General features: G+C 39.6%; 1 protein-coding gene across 1 annotated transcript in view; it reads left to right on the forward strand.

The window, feature by feature from the left end:
- The first annotated feature begins 1,366 nt into the window (after window positions 1–1,366).
- LOC125764869 (zinc transporter 2-like) overlaps window positions 1,367–19,999 on the forward strand; it is a 31,693-nt gene continuing 13,060 nt past the window's right edge. The window contains exon 1 of the mRNA XM_049429503.1: window positions 1,367–2,231. Coding sequence (XP_049285460.1) covers window positions 2,197–2,231 — 35 coding nt within the window. The 5' untranslated portion in view covers window positions 1,367–2,196. The remainder of the gene's footprint in view (window positions 2,232–19,999) is intronic.

Below are 19,999 nucleotides of genomic sequence, written 5' to 3' on the forward strand. Positions count from 1 at the left end.
GGTGTGCATTTTTTTTCTGCGGGTTGTACAATGATGAGCTACGATCGTACAAAACCGGAATGCACTGTAAATGATTCTAGATAACAGCTATCGTGTACGTGTGTACGCTGTTGCTTCGAATAATAAAACTAGTCCACTCATCTGCAGCCTCCACAACCTTCAGAGACCTTGCACACAGCGCTTAATATTTGCTCTCTCGCGCGTTTCTAGAGCACTCTACTATCTCCCGAAGGAAGAAACGTGTCCGGCAGGTGGACGTGTGTAAAAGTGCGTGTTGTTAAATCGTTTTCAGTTTGAGTGACGATGGTTGTGTATGCCTTGTGGGTGTACACATGTTCATCTACACTAGACGTATCCGTAAAGCTTGATGGAAGGTTTGATAGAGTGTGAAGGTTGTAGGATAGGAAGTATGGCATACCGGTAAAACGTTACTGGTACCCGAGAGCTCTTGCTGTTTATTTGCCGTACGATAACGTTGTTACAAAATTGTTTAACACTAAGAAACGATCACTAACCATGGTTGGGATCGTTTGCGTGAGGAAGTGTGTAGGCAGGTTTATCACGGGCTAATGTAAGACGGTGGCGATACACAATGGCACGGTGTGTGATGCATGTAAATATTGACAGGGTTTAGAAATTTGACTACTAATCTCTTAGCGTACGCTGGTGGTAGTTAGAACGGCTGGTTGGCCATCATCGTCTTCGTTGTCTCGGTGTACAGGATTGAGCGATATCATTTAAGCGGCTTAGTCACGGTTTTGTGTTCGTACGTATTGTTGCATCTGATGAAGCGGAATGTTGCCAGATTCTTGTGTGCATGTGATTTTGATAAGAGCCTGTTTGTTTGTGTAAACTCGCTAAGTATAACATTAATAAAAAAAAAGGTGCAACATCATCCGTTAAGCTGTTACTAGCGAGTGTGCGAGTTCAATATATCCACTATTCGGTTTAGATTCGCTCAGTATGGTGTTAGTAACAATCGCTGAGTGGACAAGCTGAGACTCGTTCCATTTAAGGGGCAAGCTTTTCTTTTAGCTTTTTCTTAATTTTGCATTCAGTTTAGGGTTTTGTGGGTTTACCAACTGTGATACAGTGAATTGGATAGATGTTTTGCTCAGCAAATCGTAAAACTGTTTTGTGATTTTTCCCGAAAAAGGATGCTAAAGTTTGCTCCACCAGGCTATGTGTCCGTGTCTATAGATTTGTTCCTGCCTCCAGATCGAGTAGAGCGAAGAGCAGTGCGACCGAAATATCGTTGGGCCATTAAAAATAGATTAATATTTCCCAAAGTCCAAGTAACACAATAAAACACACTATCAACGTTGGTTCAGTGTTTTGTGCACAGAAGGGACAAACTAATATATTTCCGCCAGCAATGTCGTCTGACCTCCCTCTCCTCCCCCCCCCCTTTCGCGATCTATCTTTCTCACCTGCTCCAACAGTTGAAACAGGTCCTAAATTTGAGTGGACGAGAGTTACCATTCGTCCTGACCTGGTGGTCCCTTGTGTTCTTTTTTCTTTTCTTTGCTGCTCTTCTTCTTAGGAGTGTGTAAATTGTGTGTTTTTTGTTGCCTTTCTGGTGCTTTTTTTTTGTTTTGCGTGCCAAAAGTGTAGTGCAGAAGATGGTGAAATTGCGTAGCGGATGGGTCACTTGCAGTCGTTACTTATGCGGTTCTGATATTTAAATATTTATTACTGTTTAGCAATTTATGGGCCGTAAATAAACCCTTGAAATCTAGGTGTGTAATAGAGGAACCAACCGTTTACGGGTGAACTTATTGTGTTGTAATGATTTTTTTTTTATAAAAAGGAGAACTTAAATCATAGTGTTGTTTTAAACGGATTTGAAAGAAGTTTTTCTAGTGAAATAAATATTTCTATAAAATGTGTATAGAACATCACAAGGAAATTTGAATTGCTGAATTGAATAATTGAGGCTTACAACAGATAGTCTCAGCCCTTCTGGAGCATTTATGGTTAAACAGGGACATGTGTTGATGTCTGTATCATTTTTATTGCTCTGTGTTGGACGTTTCTCAAATATATGTAGTGTTGTGTGATCGTGCATGCCAGTGCCATATTACAGGGAAGACAAGTGTAACATTTTCCGACACCCGACGTAAATCTTTGGGTGGGAAATTTGGTGGAAAGTGTCAGCAAATCATCTAGCGTGCCCAAGCTAAGACAGGACAAACCATGGACAAGGACCAGCAGAAACAACCGTTGGTTATGTAAGTTTCCTTCATCTTTGCCAATCCTTCGCACATTCAACCATTTGCCCGCGTGGAGTAAGCGGGTATTTGAATAGTTGTAAATAAATAAATTTTAATTAACGGTCCACTTCTAGCGTCGCGGAGGGACGCACATATAAAGAGTTAAAAGCGTCCAGCAACACTCTACCTGTGCTGCCGCTTTCTGGCAGCGGAAATTTGGCTCTAGACCAGATCGACCCCGCCAAAAAGGGGTATAGGTCAGCAGACGAAAGTTGCGGGTGGCCTACGGGCGGCTTTCAATCGATTTGCTCCGCGTGGTTTCGCGAAAGTTGGCAGGTAGAATTTCCCCGATTTGATGGTCGGTAAAGTTTTCGGTAAACCGACGCCGAAGGCTTTCGCCGAATGGATGAAGTTGGGAAAATTGTTTCCGTTTTCCCGCGCGTTGCGTTGCGATGGTATTGGTGATTGATTTTCATTAAAGTGAAGCTCACGGACTGCCCGAGTGCCTGGCCGAGTGAAATCATGTAGCTATAATGTGGACCGAAGGAAGGGCTTGCGGAATTTGCGCCTGCTGTGTGGGGCTTAGCGTTTATGATTTGATTTTACCATTCGAGCACCAAAATGGTTTCACTAATGGTTTGTTGATCATTGTGAATCGAGTGTATCTGGTCCATGTCTGGGGTTTTGCACTAGAACTAGTGTTGTAGCTTTAGGGATTGTGATTTATAAATAGAAATTCTTTGAAATTTGAATTCTCATTCACGACTGATGATACACTAATGCAGTCGCTAACGATGTGGTTGAAGCGGAAAATTTTGCTGCATCTATAGAAAGAAGTAAACGAAAATCCAACAATTACAATTTCGGTATTTTTGCCGAAATTGGGATAACATTTCTAAGAAGTTTCAACTACAGTGACATGGCAGCTGAGAACTATTTCGAGGAATTTTCCAACATTCTTTACGTCCATTTGAAAATCAATTCTCAAGAATGGTACTGCGTGATGAGATAAATAAAATATTGGTAACAGAATTTTCATTTTATTTCTAAGAATGATGAAACAACTTTTATCATCTCAAATCTACCTTAAATTTTCTAGTACACTCTTACAATTGTATAAAAGCAGAAAATGTTTAAGAAACTTTGTCTTTAAAGCTATCGTAGTCAAAGTGCAAAAAAGAACCTCAAAAGTCGATTCAAAAGAGTTGATAATGTCTTAACATCTCATTAAATGTCATTAATAAGACAGGGAAGTGATTAATATTCTTTAATATATTTGGAGCATCGCGATAAGACTTTTTTTGAGAATTCGTCGAGTGTAGAGACGGATTAATCCACATCGAGACCCTAAGCAGTGAACAAAATGGGGCTTTGATCCTTCCCCTTCAAATGTGTGTTATTTAACTCTAGTTTGTTTTTAATATAATTAAAATTATAAAAAAGGAATATAATTTCTTCAATAATTGTATAGTTAATTATTATTAAAACTTGCTATAAATAATTATAATTTATAATAATATAATAATTGTTAAAAATTTGCTCTTCAAGCCTTCTACAGCAAATAATCATTCATTTATTCATTTTTGTTCAATATCTGCAAAAGTAAAATCACCCACACTGACTACCCTTAATGAGGAGCCTCCCCTTAAGACCGGGATCGCCAAAGTCCGGCCCACGGGCCAAATCCGGCCCGTTTGACGATTTGATTCGGCTCGCGAAAAAAAAATTGTAGGGCTCACTAAGAACACAAAATCAAATTATCACGATATCAGATTATTTTTAGTCTTGCGCATCCAAATCAACATCAGCCATGTTGTATCTATCTACATTTTTTCGAAAAAAAAAATCATCTAACCTCTTTACAAATAACGCGTCTTAACAGATAGGTTACAAAGAAATAGAACGTTGCAAGAATCAAATCAAAGTCAGGCTTGGGTTTGAGACAAAGTTTGAGAGTCTGTCTAAAAAAATCTTAACCTAAATTACATTGTCGGGGACGAATAGGAAAGCTGTAAAGCCATGGAACTCAACGTGTTGAAATATGTTCAAACGACTTTAAGCAAGATGGTGTTAGTGCGAGAAGCAGAAGAATTTCTAAAAAATACTACCGAGAAGATTCAGTGGATAGAGCGAGACGAGGCATAACGATCGAAAGTGGTGATCGGTTAAAACTGATAGGCAGATGCTAGACTTCTACCATGTTTCTGCACAAAACCGATCAAGCCTACGCTCGATGCAATTGACTTCTCACGGGGTTTTCTCGAAATTGTGCCGGTACGGGCAACAGTCCGAATTACGGTGCCATTGTCCGTGAGTAGAACGTGCCGAGTTCAAAATCCAAACCCACAGAAACCAAACTTTCAAGAATGTCAAAATGGTACTAGGAAGCAAAAAAAAAATACATCTCATAATAGGCAGTAAACATGTTTCAAGGTTTGTCTGAAGTATTTGCGCCACAGTTTGAGGTTAATTTTTAATTGTCTGGCCCTTTTGATGAAAACTTTGCAGACGTTGAACTGCCTTAAGACGTTGGAGGCAACCGCAATATCTTTAAAATTTTGATCGATTTTATGTCAATCCATTAACTGCTCTTCAACATGGCGAGAAATAGCCTGCAATTTATGTAATTCGATACATTTAAAAAATTCATCTAATCTGTCAAACAATAGGACAATTTGGTTTGGGGATTATCCCGGGAGTTTACCACTTGGTCGATGTTGCTGTCGGCCAACCGAATGCTTCGAAAAAAGAACAATAGAACATATTTTTCTTACCAAAGTTATTTGCATGCTATCCTGTTGGAATGTAAAAGTATGATATCAATTTCAAAACATCACATAATATGATCAGATCTTTGTTTTATTTAAAAAAAACAGTCAAAGTTCTTCCGTCCTCCTCGCGGGCCGCAGGTCACAGGGCGTTTTAAACGCTAAAGCCCGAAATGAAGTAAATCTTTAAAGTCGTTCAAAATCAATGAAGACATCTACAAGGATTTGCGAAAAACCGGGAGAAGGAAAATCCAACTAAAAACCCACACCTGGCTGTGCCAGCGCTTCGCTCCAAATGGACCCTTATCAACGATAATTGATTAATCAAACATTCTTGACGAAGATGCCGATAGAGGCAAAAGGCAATCACTTTAAAAGTCAGCCATCAGCTCTACGTGTGCGAAGACCGTTTGTAAACGGGCATCACAAACAAAGATGCTCCCCGGGAAACGATACACGAACACGGCGGAATCTTTACAACATTTCGAAACAGCCAATCGGTCAATCACATTTTCGAACGGTTCATGCTATTACGGCTGGGGCAAACACCGGAGAAAACAGTTCAAGGAAACCAACAGTGGTTTGGTTGATTGTTTTTTTTTCTCAAAGTCTTGGTTCAGCTTTTCAGCTCTAACCGAATTGAATTGGTTTGTCTTCCGTCTGTGTTTCCGTATTTCGACGTTTTGTCGCAAATGGTTCACGGGGAAATGTTTTACCTTTTGGAGCGATTTGTTACTCGTACGTAGTTTTAGCGTAGTTTTCCTTCACTTGTCAGTGGATGACTCTTCTTAAGGAAGAGTTCTTGTACTTATACCACGACCAAGTGTGACCTACGTAACAAGAACTTTTTACCGTTCGAATGCGTCTTTTTCCGATTTCAACGTGTGATTAATGACTTGCGTAGTAAATTAGCCTTAGATATGGCGCAATGGATTTGATACACTTCGTACCGATGATGTGGTACCAGTGCGAATTATACACCGCCGATCACATCCACTTCGAGTACAAGGAGTCCGAAGAAAACAGTTGTTCCATTCCGACCGGTGTTCGTAGAGAGAGAAACGGAACATCATTCCCCGGAGCCTTTACAATGGTTTCGTAAATAGAAGTAAAACGTTTGCCAAGTGTTACCATTTCCCAGGGTATATCGGTTCCAGTTTTCGGGAAAGACATTCGAACCGGATCGCCCACCGAGAGCTCGTACGGTCGTTCTACCTAGCAGCAGCAGGTACCTAGAAACCGTATCAACAAAACCTATCCTTTCCTTTTGCAGCCGGTTACCACTTCCGGGACGTCCCATCCGTGCCAAGGTCTTTGCAAAAACGAAACTAAGCAAAGCATTAATTACTGCACAAACTGCAGAGCGATAGTGAGTCGGAGAAAATCCCAAACACTTCAACACTGTCGATGCGCGTGCTGTAATTATGCTGTAGAATAAAACACAGCACTGGAATCTGGTTCCTACTGCGGCACCCATATATACCGCAGCACTATCGAGTGTGCCGGCAATGCACTTGAGCAACTACACTCTCAAACACCTTCGCAGAACGAGGAAAATTCTCGGTGAACACACACAGCCACATTTTCTCTGGGCCTGGAAAGCCAAGTTCAGTAGAAAGCCAGTTCATCAAAAATGCTCTCAAACCAGCTCCTCTTGGGTGCAGGATATGCAGGGTGCTGGGTGTTAGAAAACAAAAGCTGAACTCGTAAATCTATCGGGCCTGCGGTGGAACGCCCACCAGAGGCATTTGTTGTGGATTGTTTTTTCTTCTTCTACGTCCTTAAAACAAAATGAGAATTAAAAAAAAAGATTTTTTTTCCAACTTTATTTTGCACATCAACTGCTCCATAGTTGGGAAGTTGTGTCTAGGTATTGAGAGCGATATGCCAGTTTTATGCATACAATCTTCGTGGCTGACCTTGCTGAGTTGTGTTTTATGCTGCAGTGTTGGATGGATGGGGGTTTTCCCTTTCCTTTCACTATCATCGATAGACACGGTATGATTAAATCCACTTTGGGCACTACTTCAAATACTGCAACCATACCAAGAAGTCATTAGAAAGTTTGTGATTCGCCGATGACCCGGATGTCCACGTGGAAAGCTTCCACCATGCATTCCATCTTCTTCCATCACTACGGCATAACTACGCACGCAATACCTACGGACGGCTGTCAAACTTTGCTGACCACCAGCGCGAGCAAATAGACAATAGACGGAGCAAATTCACCCCCCAAAAAGTCACCCCACAGTCTCACCACATAAATCACGCTCGCCAAACACGCGAGGAAGCCGTGTGGCGGGTGGCATAACCCGTCATCGTGCTTTTCCCGGCCGGCGGGGTGGTGTTCGTCTTTGTGCTGGCGCATTAAAACTTATTGAACGCCGGGTATCGAAGGCTGCGTCAAACATTTCCCGACAACCGCACCGCACGGTATGGTATTAATTAAAGTTGTGAACTATGTTCTGCGACAGGGCACTCGGGTCTACCGCATCACGCGCTGGTTTCTCGGTGTGGCTTGCGAGACACAAGTTATGGATCACGGCCGATGGGTGTGCAGATGTGATGGCCGGAACTTCAATGCGGTGGTTTGCTAGTGGGCGAGGAAGTGTATTTGAACTTTAATCGTAAGAAAATTTATACACGAACGTTCTTGCTTTCGCTAGCATGGAACATGAGTTCTCATTGATTCGTAGTTTTATTGCTGGACGTTCTTTGTGTATAATTAACTAAACAAAAATCTTTTGTAATTGTGAAGAACAGCTGGACCTTACAACATACAGTTTACGGCATTTTATATTAGCACGAAACATATGAAGCACTTTAGAACGATCGAGAACACAAAAACAAAGCTCACTAGCAGCAGTTTTATTTTCCTTTTTTGTTAACGGACATTGGGAAGACAATTTTTTTAACCTTTATAAAATTCATTGTTTAATTATGGCAAGCAATTATTACCAACTCTGTTACAACAAGCACAATTCGCTCCTGGTTTTAAGTTTGAAAACTCGTAAAATATAATCTTTAACATAAATTAATTGTCTTGATAGTCAAATAGATGTCTTGATAGACTTCATTTATTCTTAGAACCACTGCATCGTCAAGATGATGTTATCAAACCTAACATGTGAAGAAGCTATTACTGTTAACTGTTCCTTGCATACTATTAACGCCTTCCAGTTGTATTCAGTTCATTGAAGAATTGTTTTATTTTACGTTGCTAAAACTTTTTCTTTGGCATCGGGAACTCCTTAGGTTTTTTAGAAAACGGGTCTTCCATGTGTTCCGATAGAAGCGTTTTTATTGTTTTCAATTCTCAGTTATCAATTAAAGATCAAATTCACATGTTCATTCAAGCAAGAGGAATTGATTTAGGCAGTTTTTGAACATTCCATTTCACGTAAAATATTGTTCAATCTGTACCGAGCAGCAAAGCAAGCTCGTGATGCAATAATTTACTCTTTGAAAGGGCTATTTCCCTAGCATTTTCCTCGTTAGGCGGCGTCCATTTATTACGTAACGCTCGAACGGGGGGAGGAGGGAGTTCTTTGTAGCGTTACGATTTGTTACACAGAGGGGAGTGGAGGTCCACTTTGTGTTACGTAACATAAATTAACCATTTTGTTAATGACCTGGTCGAGTATTTTATTTCTTTATACGTTTAGATATGGAAGTTTGGAATGTTTGGAAAATTTGGAACAAATTTGGAATTTAAATAACGTCAGGACAAATATGTTTGCTATGGAAACTGGTCCGTGCTAGCTACACATGATCATTGTTGAAATTCAGTGCTTTTTCTGACAAAATGTAGAATAAAAAGTTTTTCAACTTTGGTCCCAGTCCCGCGTTTTCCAGCTTTTGATTCAGCTTGTGTGGTGAAACTGAGTCAAATGCCCCTTGTATATGCAGAAAATTAGATCCCACGCTCGGTTCTCTTGCACGGGCAAGCTCTATTTCTATCATCAGAAGCGCTAAGCAGTCATTAGTACGCTTGGCTTTACGAAAATCGAACTGGGTATTCGAAAGAAGGTTACTCGTTTCTTACCAATCTTCTAACCGAAAAAGAATCATCGTTTCGAGGAGTTTCCTCAGACACAAATGTAATGAATTCGCCCGATATGAATCGTACCTTGATGGCGGTTTTTGAGGCTGAAAAATAGTGACAACTTTTACTTCTTTACTTTACTCTGCGGGATATTGCTGAACTTCAACATGTTGTTGAATATTCTTAATAGATAGTTCTTGCCATGTCGGGACAACTTGGCAGCAATTTGCTGCTAATATGGTCCAGTTCTGAGGAAGAGTTTTTACTTGATAGATGAACAAACGATAGCTAAATCATAGTGAACGGAGACGGTGGTCATTGTCAGGCGCATTTAGTTTAAAGTCATTTATTTAAAGTCGGGGCAACGCGGGTGGGTCGGTGTTGCGTTACGTAATATTTGAGAGGGGGTCTCTCGCAACGTTACGTTTTGTTACGATAGGGGGGGAGGGGGTCGAAAAAGCCAATTTTAGCGTTACGTAATAAATGGACGCCGCCTTAAAAAGGTCGTTTCCGTAAAAATTACGCTTATTTCCTCGTTCAAAGGGTCATTTCGCATGCATTTTGTTTGATTAATTAAACTTAATTATACAATATTTACTTACGATGAATTAACATTCAGCCACATCAAACCGTTAAAGGGGTCTATGATACCTTAAGTTAGAAAGCTAAAGTTTTTAGCCCGGATCTGTCAAAACATCGAGCAGAATCGAGCGGAAAATTGTTGACAGGTAATATCATCATGCAAGGATCCCTCAAGGACCTAGCATTTTGACATAAAGAATTACATTAGGCTGCAGTTTTGTAGAACCGCGTTTTGACGAAACAGGAATTACAGCGTCGAAATGTAGTTCGAAATAAAGGTATAGCTCAAGTAAAAATTTGTATAATTTTTCATAAAAAGCTGAACATAATTAAACTCATGTAATTTCATTGTTGTTTTAAATCCAAATTCAATCAACATTCAGCCGAATCAAATATGGCCTAACCTGTTTCAGACCTGCTAGAAAAATGCCTTGTTTTGACATTTGTCGAGCAGCTGATCGAAACTAACATTAGAAAAATTTTCTAATCTGAAATACGCAGGCTTATTTTGCTGAGCGGTTCAAAGTCAAAGTCCATATAAAAAAACTAGTGGAAGGTATCATAGACCCCAAAAGTAGATTTTTTTTGCATGTAATACTAATGGAGCCGCCCAGTACTTTACTAAAGTTGACACTACAGGGGGTTTCGAGTTGAAGTGAGAAAGCAGACGCTTTTGCGGGACTTTTTGTAAAACATTTCCCATTTTCGGGATTTAATTCTACAAAAAAGCTTTATCAATTAACACATTCGTAACGTGGGAAAGCTTACTAAACGTATTTTTGTTTTGCTGCTTAAAAACGGCTAGGTTGTATTAAAGCTTTCTGAACGTATTAGTTGGAAAAGCCTTACGCAGAATTAATTTCATCTTGCAAAAGTTTGAGAAATGTGCCAAGATTCCTCAACATTCCTTAACATCAACAGAAGGCCTAGCACGCCTCCGCTGTCCATGTGAACAGCCTAAAAGGGCATTACGGGAAAGGTTGTCCGGTATCATTCAAATGACATGACAGGTAGGCTAGTCTAATTCTGGTAGGAGTTTGGCTAGTCTAATTCTCTGTACGATAATGAGTTAGAGCTCGTCATTACAGCAGTTCCTCCATTGTCCTTCCACACATACGAGGCCACACATTCGATCGTCCCGACAGGTGTTATGAATGGAAAAGTTTCCTCAGACTGTAGAAAGATCGGTTGGTAGCCATCATTGATAGTGTAATGTACATTATTGAGTTTATTTGTTATGGAATATCGGTCATATCTTATTTAATCGGAGTTCTTTTTCCTCAACGTCGGCATGACTAATAAAAAAACGAACGCTAAATTATTTTTTTTTATTTTTTTTTCCTGTATCCTAAATGCATTATATGTTGAAGATTGAGGAATGCAGAACTAAACGAATATTTCTGTAAATTTAATCAAACTTCAATCAATCAATTTATAAAATCATCTGATCCTCGCAAATGAACTAGAATTGGTTTTAAATGAGAAATACAAATATGTTAAAAAAATATAGCATACAAGCGAAACACATTCTATTCTTGTGGTCGCACTTGTGAAGAAAGCTTTAACAATAATTCCTTTATGTCTGACCGTTAATTAAGCAAACGACATTCGACTCTCGACACATTAATTAAAATTCATTTTTTTTAAGAAATTTACATTGTTCATAACACGGTTTTTTTGTGGGTGGTTTTACCATGCCTTTGAGATGCCTTTCAGATGGATGCCTTTGAATGATGAGCGGAAAGAAAATAATGTTGATGTTGCTCAAATAACAATAAAGCATAACAATGCTTCGCTACATAAACTAGCATGTTTTTTGGGGAGTGTTTCACACATGTTACAGATGGGTAATTTTATTTTATGAAAAGAAGAAAAAACATCCATAGGTTAGCAACCTTCTGCGCGGTGTGAGTGGAGCCCAAAATACAAAAAAAAAAAACAATAGGAATAATGTACATTTGCTCCCTAAGGCGAAACACGTCCTTTCAATGGTTTACGACAGTTTCGTGTATCCATTAAGTGTTGTGCCTCTGTTGCCGGCAAATGTGAAAGGCAACTTCGACAGCGTGAGCGTGTTTCGTGTCGTGTCGTATGCTGGCAGAAAGTTGTTCGCCGCGCCTTTAGTGCACCAAGTGGCAAATGCAGTTGCCAGCGAAGTGCATCAGCTTCCGAGCGATTCCAGTCTCCAGAGGGGAGAAGGGGTTTGAAGCGAGAACTCATTTTAGTCGTTCACATTCGATGTATCGATGGTGGCGTACGTACGATGCACGTTCCACCTTCTGCGCCAGAGCTTCTTTCGGTTTTGGGGCACATTTTGGTGGAGGTTCTGCGGTTGTGTGGTACCAAAACCCCAACCCAACAAGCAACAAATTGTACTTACACTTACTTCGATGGAACTAATTCCGAAGCGCGTTCCCGTTTGACTCAACGAAGCAAAATCAACTTTGCTGCATCTGGGGCTGCCCCTGGCGCCGTTGGTACCTACCACTCGGGCTGCCTGGCCGAGAGCTGTATGCTCAAGTTTCTTTCTCTGCTCCCAAACTCCCAAAGTAATGTAATGAGTAAATGAAAATGAAACTTTTCGCCCTTTTCTTCGCTTGGTTTCGCTTTCTTCACGCCGGCGGTTCACACTTTTCTGGGAACAAAGCAGCGCTACGGCACCGGAAGGTTTGGACCAAACGTGGAAAATGCCAACCGAAATGCAACGGATCTCGTCTTCCGGTTTCGTTTATCCAACGTTTACCGCTGCGGACGGTTGGTTTTCGGTTTTTCGGTCGAACTGTCAGCGTGTCTGGCAATGCCCGGGCTCTGGGTCAGGAGTAGAATCCTTTTTAGCGACGTCAAGGATCTGATATCACAGATACGCGGTAGCAAGCCGGATTGTGCCGGAACGTAAGCCGAAGCCGTTGCAAAGTTTTCAAAGTTATTTTTAATTTAGGACAAACGCAGCACGGAACATGACAGCGCATTCGGTATGGCAGGTTGTTTTGGGGCGGTTTTTTTTGTTTTGGCTGTTGTACTTCTTTCGGTGACCTGACGGTGGAAAGAAGTTTTGCGGAAAAACTCTCGGGATCGAGAGGATGGATTAAAAGTTTCCGCGAACGCCTAGCGCTAACGTTGGTTGTTACTTGTTCGAGAGAAGGACTTTTTTGACAAGATCCTCCAGAAAACAACCGTGTGGTCCTGCGGTCAACGGGTTATCGCGTGAATTTTGGTACCTCGCGAAAGCGAAAGACTGTAACCGAGCAGATCAATCGGAAGCACTACAGCTAAGGGCCTTGTGACTTGCACCAGGAAACTGTTGACTAATGGTGCGCTGAATGGGTGGAATGGTTGAAGTGTTTGTTCTAGCTAAAGTTTATGGCATTCCTTCGACACAAGGTTCATGTGGTTGCAAAACCGAGATTGTGGTGGTGCTTTAGAAATGGTAGAACAGAATGTATCAAGAATGGAGATAATGATGCGAATTGTTTTTCGTTTGTGGAAAATTGTGGTGGTCATCATTGAACCGTAATCGAAAGCAATTAAGGATTGAATTGAAGTTCAACAAACATCAAATTACATCAAAGGGTAAATCAGTGGGTTTTTGGTAATTTCTGCTTTGCGTGTATGATTTACGGATCATATGCTATATGAACTATCATAAGTATTAGTTTTGGGGAAGGAAAAAACTTATCTTTTTGCGCCCTATTTATGACTTTGTTTAACATCTTTAGGATTGTCCGATTAAAGTGAATTACGAACCAGTTTGTTGTATAATTTGTTTCCTTTTTATTGGTAGTTCTATTGGAAAAAACAAGCATCTAGGATCTATTTAAATTTTCCAACAAAGCTCCCTCTAGCAGTTGGCTAAGTCACTCAAGATGTGGTCGGGCGTTGTCATCCGCTTCAGTATCCAATTGTGGCCGTTTTTGATCAATCGCTAGCCTATAACGGTATAGTTTTTAACTGTAAAAACATGAAATTAATGTTTGCCCATATGAAAATAACTCATAATAAATTATTTCCTTCCAGTCCCACCAAATACACAGTAAAAGCTTCGTAGACGGTTTGGTTACATTTTGAGCTGATTAACGCTCCTCAAATAAGATTGTTTTTACACAATATTCTCGTTTTTCTCTCTCTTCTTTACTTAACACTAGAACTACTTAGCGTGTTAGATGTTTTTCGTTCGTGGTTAATTTTTAAAGAATTGCGAAGAGTTGGAGTAGATTTTATTGTTTATTGGAGATCGTACTATAGAAATTCACGTTTCAAGTGCCTTAGAATTGTTTAACCTCAAAAAATAATGTGATCAAAATGAAGCTTTCGAGACAAAATTACTGGTCCAGTAATTCTAGTGTTAACGACGTTTAAGGTCATATGCTGGCCATTTCTGGTTTACCTGAATTGTTTTTACCACGATATTTGGCCGGTGCGGATGGGTTTTCATCCCCAGTTGTATCGTGTGGAAGCAGGTCCGTTTATCACATACAATTATCGCACCTAAACATCTATGGTTTTTTGTGATTTCAAATTCGCACAAATGTTTTAAAACTATATTCCGTTTAAAACTATAATTATTTTTTCGCCCTGAAAAAAACGAATACCACTTATTCAGTAGAACGTGTTCTGTGGCACCTTCTGTTAACAATGAATTTATTAGTCAATAAATAATACATCCAATACTCAAAGCCACACACAACCAATAGTCCAAATGGTATTATTAATAATTCATACCTATGACGGAGGATCAAACAATATTTAAACCATTTCAGAGAACTTCCCTGACTATTTTCCTATCATCTCTCTCTTCTTGGCTTTTAACGACCTTACAGGTCACGCCGGCCATTTCTGGCTTACTAGACTTATTTTTACCACGTAGCCGGATAGTCAGTCCTTGCTACGGGGGGATGGTCCGGATGGGATTTGAACCCGGTCCGGCCGTGTGGACTGGCGCCGTTTATCACATGCACCATCGGGCCGCCCCCAATTTTCCTATCATATGGAGAGCAATTCGCAATTGTTTGATGTCATTGTGATGTGGTTTAAAATAGAAATATAATTGTCATTCCACAAACATGCTGTAATTTTTGGAAAACTTACCAAACAATTCTAATTTATTAATAAAGTTAAATTTTTTGGAATGTTATAGTGTTGTAATTCAATTTTAACGCTTTGAAACCAACAATGTTTCTGGTACTTTTTCGTGTTAAATTACGCACAGCATTCAACACCGATGAAATGAATTTTAGCCGTCCGAATGATCGTATGGCATCTTGAACAATGTAAATGTGAAACTATTTGTTTGCTCTAACAAATCGAACCATTCTTCAACTTTGCTGCTAACATTCTTCTCACGTTCCATTACTAACCAGGCCACTGCAGCGGAACCGATTTGCAACGAGCTTGCGTGAGTTCCCATCTGCGTCCGGACTCTTCGCTGCTGATGCGTTGCATAACCGAGGGGTAATCTTCTTTTGCCCACGGTTTACACGGTGTGTTACAACAAATTGATTACATTTTCATAAATTTGCTTACCAAGCACATTGTTGTGTCCGGCTGCTACCCGATATAATGTCTCCCCCTGCCTGTTAGTGGGTTTCGCTGATTTCTTTGTCGGTCCATTTAGTGGAGATTGTTCATTCGGATGGTATCGATGGATCATTTCACCATAAACCGTACTGGCTGCACATCTGAAGCATAGTTGGGTCATTTTTTTTCGTTTCTTTCCTTTTGTGTTCCTTCCCAACAACTGCTTCAAGACTTAGTTGTCCTCCTGTTGTCAACACGTTACCCGATGGTGTGTATCTTTCGATCCCGGGAGGGCCATCTTTACCTTCCCATCATACTAAAAGGTTTATAGTTTTTGAAGAGGTTTTCACCCTTCCCCGTCCGACGATGAATCGCTCTTTTTCGGCCCGGTACGAATCCATTTAGTTTCCGCGCTCACACTCGGAGGTTGGTGCACGTGACGCTTCGATGCGTTTCGGTGTGTGTGTGTGTGTATGAAACCTAGAGAAAAAGGGACATCGTATGGGTTACTATTTTACGAGATTACGTAAACATTAGCATAAAACGTGAGCATCTGCAAATGTTTCTATTCATCTGTAAGTGTGCTCGCTCTCTACGGTGATGGACAGGACTTTTGTCGAACTGTGAAACTTAAACATAATGGGTAGAGTGAAGCTTTGCGGTACTAAGAAGTAGCCACTTTAATTAAAATGTAGTTGTTGCTGTTTGAATTATATACTTTCTAGCAAATGAAACTCCAAAGAAGCAAATGGAAAATATAAAATCAAATTTTTCTTTGTAGCAACTTTAAAATGCGATCCTCCATGTCAAAGACTGCATACGCTTATATCAAGTAGATCAGTGTATTATTCTCACCATTTTACACGTCAGCGAACCTCCCTTCATTTTGAAGTAAGTCGAACGAGCGCACGGACTTCACGCTTATGACCCATCGGAGGGTATAAAATTCGGATAATCCTAAACAAATGCTAATAAGACTCTGGGTCAAACACTGGCCAGGGCCAGAGAATCTTCCACCACCATCTGAAGTACCCTCTATTGCCATGCTGCTGCTGGATGTGTTGAACCGAAGCGGTGTTCCCTTTTTCTGTTCGGTCACAGCAGCACGGCAAGGTGATTTTCGTACCAGCAGCAGTTCAGGGCGGTGGAGCAAAAACCCTTTTGCAAGGCGAATCATTTGAAAGCCATTTCCGAACGGCCCCCTAGAGGGTTCGTTGATGTTTTACATTCACACTGATTATGGAGGGTTCGGTATTTTACCGTGCTATATTTGCTCCGGTCCTTCTGATTATGGTCGGCAGGAACTTACGATGCCCCGATACCCGGGCGGCTTACCCTTCGGTGGGCCTGTAATTTGTTAGCGCACTCGACACTTGAATGGTGCTCGCACTGCGTTTCGGGCATCATTACACTGATGGGATTGACTCATAACCTCATTACGGGAGCATTAGATTTCATCTAGCAGGGTAGTATCTACAAAACTAGCAAGACGATGAAGAAGAAATGTGAAAAGCGTCCTTTCAGGCGCTTATGTTAGTTGTCGGATTGGAGGGATATGCAGTGAATGCATAATGGTAATTCGATGAAAACTAGATATTTCGTTTGAGTAAGTATTTTTGGAAGAAAATTTAAACTTTTCGTCGATTCATTTAACTGTGAACTTGTTTATAAACTTAAAAATAATACAAATCAATTAAAAGTATTGTAGCGACTTAGAAATTAATTTTAAATTGATAAGTTGTAACTATTTTTTTATAAAATATTTTATTTAGTGTGCTTAGTTAGATAATAGCAACAATTCTTTGTTTTATATTATTAGGTACATTATTAATAAATAATTATCATCGTTGTTTTCATTGATGTGGATGATATAATCTGCAAACAGTTTTAAAATCTGTCTATCGTATCTGTTGGTCTTATTCTATACAGTATAGGAGTATGCAAGTCCTGAAAGTTTTATTTTCACATTTGTTAGGGTAGTTTTAATTTGTTGCTCATTCAACATTCTCCATGGTGCAGCAACCCTCAGGGATGAAACGAACTTATGCACGAAAGTTTCATCTAAAGGACAATACGGACTTTTTGGGAGAGAAGATTCGTCGCGTTTGGAATAAAACAGCTGCAGTAGCTATTTTGTTGTTAGCTAGAAGGAATAGAAAGGATCTTTGCTAGGAAGAGAACATCCTGCAAATGATATTCCTTCAAACATATTTCCATGATGTGGAAGACGTTTCTAACGCAACATTGGGATTAGGTAGAAGCTTATTTGCTTCAGTCATCAATGCCTCTGTGTAGTGAGTTGTTCACTAGGCAAGTTTGTCAAATGCTGGACAACTCTCAAGCATGTATAATTTCATGGTAGTAATGGAAATTGTTCTGGGTCTTTGATGACTTCTGTTTCAAAGCACAAAGTGTTGTTATGTTTCACGTACAGATTCAATAGGAAAGAATCATCACACGGTATCAACGACTTTTCGTTCGGGCGACAAACTTCCCCATTTGGACGGACTTGATCGTCCAGGCGATCATAGAAATCTGGAAGAGATTTCTCTTACTGGATTGATGGAGACATCGAGGCCTTACCTTGGATAGGGGGACTCTCGAAGTTCTTGAAATAAGAACACAATATAGTTTTGGTTGGTTATAATTTCCAACCTGACGGTAAACACGCTCTTTGGCGGTTCATCTCGGACTCTCTACCGTTCAGGTTAAACTGGCTTTATTTATACCCATTTTTCAAGCTTTTAGTTTGCTTATTTATCTATAGATGATATGAAAACATTAATAAGTAGATCATATTTTAAGTTATAATTTATAATTATAAATAGCCATTATTTTGGTTTCTGTCGCAAACATTTATCTTCAGGCTATAACGAAATCGGTGGCAAATAACGATGGTGCTATTTGTTATTAATTTTGGTTCCGGTGTTCCGTTTTTTGCTGTTCATGCAAAAACGCTTATTAAGCTATCTTTACCGGGTGGCTATTGATTCTCGTTGGTAACCCTAAGTGTGTAAATTTACGTTTATGCGTTGGTCATCGGTTTTTTGCAGTTGCTACATTTAATAAAGTGGGTTACTGTGTTTTTTTAAATCTGACCTCCTTTTGATTTAGGTTTAGTGGCTTTTTTGGGTAGCGAAATGTGTAGAATTCTGTCACGTGATAAACCTTCTAACTTTATACTGTATATCATTTAAGTTATGATAAGATGTTTAGCAGATATGCTACAGCCTAACAGATGCCGAATGACTCGATCACCCCTCTATGTTGGACAAGGAAGTTGCTACCACTGCACTGAGATATCATCAGCATACGCAATGATAAGGTTATCCTGGTCATTGCAAATACCTTGGAGTTCAGTGATGAGTGGATGTTGATAAAGGATAAAGAAAAGACCTGACAAGGTATCGCCATGTCTTGCGGAACATCGTATGGGAAAGGGATTGAAAAGGTGTCCATTCACAAGTATTCGGGATGAAGACCTATTGTGTATTGATCGTTGAAGCTCACCCAGTCCTGGCTTAAAGTCCAATGAGATCATTGTCTTCCACAGCCAACGTCTATCAACTCTGTCAAAAGCCTGTGACAGTCAAATGAGTCGAAGTTTCCGCACAATATTTATCAATCCAAACTAGAGAATATATCCAAAACAAGATATCCAAAAGTATATCCAAAACTAGAGAATGTAGAGGGTCTTGTCCATTCAAGAAAATCCATGAACTAAATCTGATTCTTCTGATCTTTTCATTTTATTGACTTGTAGCTGAATAGTAAGACCTGTATATGAAAAATCGATAAGTACAAGTCATATCATGAGAAAACCGGTGCCACTATTACCACATCGCCGAATAAAACATTTGATTGCTAAGGAATATACTCAGAATAACCAGCACGAATGCATCCATTCTAAGGCATTATTTATTTTATTTAGCTATTTATTTGAATTGTCATTATTATTGCATATTAAATTTACATCTATCAGTTTTTGAGAATCCGTATTCGTTTTACTAGTGTTTCGAATTGTCAGAATAAGGGGGATTGGGCGATAAGGGGGAGAAAATATTGAAAATTGCATTGTGAATTTCATTGAATTTCATTCGTTTTATCTCCGACGAAAATTAATAACTTTTCAAAAATTTTCATCAATTTCATTTTTCATTGACATTTTTCTCTCGTTTCGCAGTATTAAAAATCATTCAAAAATATAAAATCACGCCTTATAAGCTGCAGTATATCCAATTTTTGTAGAATTTTAATAGTGATGTATTTCTTGCAATATTGAAAATTCTGCTACCTGGAGTTCAGTGCGTTCCTACAGTTTTGGGGTTCATTTATAGCAATGTAAAGTACTGTGAATGTATAAAAATGTGAACGTTTTGAGTTAAAATTTCACACAGCAGTAATAAAAAAACCCCTTTAAGGACGTGAAAGAAAAATTTGCGATCACCATTAATCAGAACCAACCAATGCACGTTTACATTTGACAACTGTATCTGTTTATTCAGAATTTTTGCAGCCTTATTTTTATAGCCGCATAGTCACAAATGTGTTTAAATTAACGTGTCTTGCACTGAAAACAATGGCAAAAAATATGTCTGAATCAATACAAAAATAAATTGAATTCAACACAGTTGACAGCTCGACAGCTTCTCAATCCTGTACCCCGTATGTACGGAAAAGTGTCATTCGTTGGAAAAATATTCAAGCTTGATACGAGTTCAAACGTCACGATCACGATAGCGACGCAATTCATGCTGCAATGTTGTACGCACATCCACCGTAGGGTTCGTGGCATCCATGTTGTGATTGCGTGTTGCAGTTCATCAAAATTCAAACGATTGTTGAATTTGGTAATTGGATTTATTTGATTTCTTTGC

The sequence above is a fragment of the Anopheles funestus genome, chromosome 2RL (genome assembly GCF_943734845.2).
Source record: "Anopheles funestus chromosome 2RL, idAnoFuneDA-416_04, whole genome shotgun sequence".
NCBI classification, from domain to species: domain Eukaryota; kingdom Metazoa; phylum Arthropoda; class Insecta; order Diptera; family Culicidae; genus Anopheles; species Anopheles funestus.